This window comes from Limulus polyphemus, unplaced genomic scaffold, assembly GCF_000517525.1.
Source record: "Limulus polyphemus unplaced genomic scaffold, Limulus_polyphemus-2.1.2 Scaffold4774, whole genome shotgun sequence".
Taxonomy (NCBI): Eukaryota; Metazoa; Arthropoda; class Merostomata; order Xiphosura; family Limulidae; genus Limulus; species Limulus polyphemus.
Genome location: NW_013670384.1, coordinates 62449 through 67533, shown reverse-complemented (window position 1 = coordinate 67533; position 5085 = coordinate 62449). Strand labels below are relative to the sequence as shown.

The 5085-nt window shown below is 34.1% G+C and overlaps 1 protein-coding gene across 1 annotated transcript in view; it reads left to right on the top strand.

Moving 5' to 3' along the window:
* The window catches only part of LOC106471671 (fatty-acid amide hydrolase 2-like), a gene marked incomplete at its 5' end in the record, with an annotated part of 16684 nt that extends 12474 nt beyond the window's left edge, over positions 1-4210 (top strand). Inside the window, 2 exons of the mRNA XM_013932287.2 lie at positions 1445-1543; positions 2588-4210. Of these exons, the coding sequence (XP_013787741.2) occupies positions 1445-1543; positions 2588-3187 (699 nt within the window). The remainder of the gene's footprint in view (positions 1-1444; positions 1544-2587) is intronic.
* Positions 4211-5085: the final 875 nt, after the last annotated feature.

The following is a 5085-nucleotide window of genomic DNA, read 5'->3' as shown; positions in this document are numbered from 1 at the left end:
GGAGCAGCCTCCAACATTGTACCACTGAGTCCGTTTTTTTGTTTGATGTTCGTAGTTTAAAGTACCTGGACTTCTCTTTAGCCTAAACATTTGAGACAGGAATTGATGGAGCTACATCTGCAATAAATATCACTCCAGGGAAAATGTGTGTCCATCAGCATTTCTAAGAAGCTAAATCAAGAACTAGTATTTTATAGATCAGCTAAGAAAACTGCTGTGGTATGATAAATTGAGAAGAACTTTTACCACAAACAGTGGGTAATGCAAAATAGATGTTTTAATGTTTCAGGCTGGGATGCTCTTCCTCTGATGATTTTAAAAGTTTAAACATTAATAGAGGAAGAGTGGCTCAGTCCAAAACATTGTGAATATTAAAACATCCATTTTGCATTAGTCATTTCTCATTGTATAAGTTTTCCACTTTTTTTTTTTAACTATTCTTTGGTTGTTACCTTTCCTCTGCGAGACTTGACATCTTCCGGTATATTAGGTTCCATGATCTTTCTCTATGTGAAAATTCAACATCTGACACTCAGTCCTATTTCTCTTGTACTCCGTGACATCAGCTTCACCTGCCTGCTAAAAGTGATTTGTAAGAGTTCGTAACCGATGTATTGATACTCTTTGAATCCAGGTTCGTAGGATAAAGGAAGATAAAGTTTCAATTTGTAAGAGTTCGTAACTGATATATTCGATACTCTTTGAATCCAGGTTCGTAGGATAAAGGAAGATAAAGTTTCAGATCAGTTGGAGAACCTTCTTTCAATGTTCCACTTGGAGTCTTTCATGGACATATTTATATCAGCACATATATTTGTAAATGAATCAGTATTTGTTTTTACAACATCCATGGATTTCTCTTCTGTTTACAAAGTTCTTAGTCTGTCTTTTTCCAAGCTGGCATGAGAGATCGGTGAAAAAAAAAATTTCAATGAATTTAAAAGATTTTCATTATCAAGTTGCATGCGGATGCATCCTTGTCTTCCAACTTTTTTTTTATGTGACTGTAATATGTCTTCAAAATTATCATACGTAGCTTCAGCCACACACACGGTACCTTTTTGTCTTTCAGTGTGTAACTAGATTACACACCAACTCTCTTTAGAAACATGCCAACCTCATCATCCTTGCCAAGTACAAATTTTGAAAATCTTCTTCAGTATCTGGATACTTTATTAAAAAGTTCTTCAAATGTAGAAACGAACTTACTGAGGTACGACGCATCATCGTTCTGCCCAAGAGTGGTATATAGGTGCTTCTGCAATTGCTAAAAGTGCATAAGAATGTAGCTATCATGTTTGTGCATGTGTGTTCAAAATGGTTTGTACAAAATGAAACGTTTTTTTTATTATTTAGTAATAGGTTTAAATTCCATTTGGGAAAGAATTAGTGTTATGTTTAAATTTTTGTTGGTGAAAGGTATATACAGTCTGACATCTTGCAGGTAAACCTCTCGCAATTGAAAGTTTATTACATGGATAATGATGGGGGAAATCCACATACAACTAAAGTACATCCAGAAGTACTTGGAGCTCAGAAAAAGGTACATCCAACTCATGCTATAAATGGTATAGTTTGTAATTAGTGGTTGAAATAAAAAAAACAACAAAAAATCTAGTAGAAATTTCCGGTTCCTTCTTAACATTCTAGATCATACAAGACTTTCTGTAAATAAATGATAGATAATGGAGTCAACAGTTCTCTGTTTCCTAGCTACGCATGTAACTTGTTACAGTACATGTGTAACTCTTTCTTTGACATAGGCACGTATGTCCCCTTCTAGAACTTGTATTTCACAGAGTTTGTATTTTACAACACCACCGTGAAGAATTAGTTTTACACCTCAAAGTTTACTAGTTTCAAGTTTCAGATACAAAAAAAGTGGTGTTAAAATTTCCTAATTTATTTTGTTATTATGTATTTATAGATGTGCCAATGAATGAGTTAAATGCTTATTGAATAGGATTTCTAATTCATTCAATTAAATAACTAAGTGTTGGGAAAATTATTTAATTTGTTACGAGTCTCGAGTGAGTTTTTTTTCATTAAGAAAGAACACACTATGTTTTTTGTTTTTTTTAGATTGAAGTTTTTGTTGTAAATGTTCACATTTTTCATAACTTGTATATGTATTTGTACTGTACACTACAAGAGCAAAATTAGGGAATTATATTGACCTAAAAATGTTTAGCTGAAAAAATTTTTAATATGCAGAAAATTTGTATGCATATAATTTGCTTTTGAAATGTTACTGGTAACAGTTACTGACAAAAATATGTCATCAATTTGACCATGGTTAAGAAAGCTCCACCTTTCACAAGTACACAGGTTATAAGATTTTGTGTTTAATAGAATTTTTTTAACTTGGGTTTTCCCTAACATCATGGTGACAGTTATTTTTGTCGAGAGAGAGAATCATATTTCTCATCATTTCATCAGTACCAAAGGTTATAGAGCTCTGATGTGTATTGATGGAGACTGGAGAAGGTTTTCATGTAAGTCTGTGGAGTTCCATACACGTGATTATTATGAATTCCCTCAGAATCTTTCAGTTTATTTATCTAATATTTTTGCCTTTTATTTATAGGTACTTCTTCATTTTGAAAACAACTTTGGCATCAAGCCTTTAAAGGTTTCCTTGATCAATATGAAGAGTGCATTTAAGATGTGGAATAGTAAAATGATGATGACAAAACATCCAAGTTTTGCATCAGAGATGGTGGAAGGAAATGGAGAACTCAATACCTATATGGAACTTTTGAAATGGTGCTTCAAGCTGTCGGATCATACGTTTCCTGCCATTGGATTGTCACTCTTTGAGAAGCTGCGAAGTTGTCAGAGTCCGGAAGAGACGCAGTATTTTGTGGAGATGTGCGATCGGCTTCAGCTAGAATTTCAAGAGTTGTTAGGAGATGATGGTGTTTTCCTCTATCCTCCACACCCAGAACCGGCACCTTGCCACAACGAACCAGTATTTAAGTTCTCTAACTGTGTTTATACGGCAGTGTTTAATATTCTCCAACTACCAGCTCTTCAGTGTCCCGTGGGGCTCAGCCAGGCAGGCGTCCCTCTGGGAGTTCAAGTAGTAGCTGCAAAATACAATGATCACTTAACTTTGGCATTTGCTACAGAAATTGAAAAGGCTTTTGGTGGATGGATCAATCCAAGCAATGTGGTGGTAAACTGATAATGGTTTTTAATTTAAACCCGATGACGGCACCATACACGCAGATCTACGAATGGCTAAATGCTTGCACTTTTACAACAGATAGGTAAAACATAGTAGTATTACGGCACAGAATATTAGGTTGGCTGATTACGTTTAGATAAATACCATTAATTAGCAGTATTGAGTTCCAGGATGATTATTTTTTTGTTTTTTTTAATTAGTATTCAGTAACAAATAACCTTTAAACATTCACTACTGCGACTAGTATGATGGCATGCAACGGTGAACTTTACCAAACTTCAAACTTGGTGCCATTGTTTACAGGGCTGAATGATTTCTCTGCTATAAAGAATGTTTTTACTGTAGGTGGTTTGATTAGTTATTGTATGTGAAAATCTGTGAATGAAGTCTTCATTAGCGAATTAATGAAATGTCTTAAGAAAAGTTTTCCATCAAATGAGAGAGTTGGCTATCAAGTAATTTAAATATTCGAGGAAAGCAGCTATTACTAAGACAAGTTTATTATAAGCGATTGGCCCATGCATTGCAGGAGTTATATAATATGCATTGATGGAATGATAGCATCAGTTTGACGGTCAGAGTAAATCCTACGTTTGAGCGTGTGGTACGTTATTCCTAAAACTAAAAATCCAATTAGATTAGAAAAAAGTTCCCGCAAAGGTAATGGGACTTTTCAAAAGTAAGTGGTATATCACTGAAACCATTGTATAGCTCAAGTTGTCAGTGTTTCCTTTGTACAATTATCCCCTCTATTGTTTACTATGGCTTCATGATTAGTGTGATGGACTAAATCCGTGGCTTGTATCCTTTTTTTTTTCTGTACAATTGCACTTTGGTATATTATAAGAGTGACAGTCAAATCCCACTTTTTTGATTAGAGTTGCCCAAGAGTTAGTGGTAGATGCTTTTGACTAGCTGCCTTCTTTCATTTCAAACTTAGGGATGACTAGTGTAGATAGTCGGTCATTGTGTAGATTTGCACAGTCATTTATTTTGATAGGGGAGTTTGAAAAATGAAATTAAAAAAAAAAAACGTTTTTCTCGTATTTTATTGCACATTTTCAAAGTGTAAGGAACAAGATCAGTACATTTAGTGTTCATTTTTTTTTAGGACTATGAAATAGTATAAACAGAGTGTACACACAGTTTTAAATACAAGTAGAGAGTCATTTTTTTTATGATAGTTTAGAACTTCGTTCATGCAAGGTGTATACAATTTTCAACGAAATCTTTATTAGAAGTATTGTATGCGACAACTTTAAACTAAAGAATTTTTTTTTCTGTACTTTGTGCTAGCATGTTCATGGGGAACTCTGTATGAAAATAAGTTTGTCTTTAATTGTTTTACGTACACTAAAAACATAGCCAATAGCGATGACCTAAAAAACTAGAACTCTTTAGAATATAACATAGCATAATACCATTTAAGAATGAGGGATGCTTTGGATCATCTAGATCATCCTATCCACTAAATTAAACTAAAAAAACTCAAAGCCAGCCCTTATCATTCATATATGTATCAAGCTTTCTCTTAAACTCCTTGAAATTTACTGCATTCACCACATCTGAAGGCCAACCACTCTATTAAAAAAAATAAAACTGTCTTAGCCAAAGATGACTCCTACCCTACCAACATTTATATTTGTGTCCAGCTAAAGATGACTCCTACCCTACCAACATTTATATTTGTGTCCAGCTAAAGATGACTCCTACCCTACCAACATTTATATTTGTGTCCCCTAGTCCTACTTCTTCTGACAAGTAAGTGTGAAATTCCCTTTACAATCTTAAACACCTCAACCAGATCCCCTCTAATGCTTCTTTTTTTCAAATGAAAATTTTAAAGATCTTTAGATGTCCTTATATGACAACCCCTCCTTCCCAAGCACCATTCT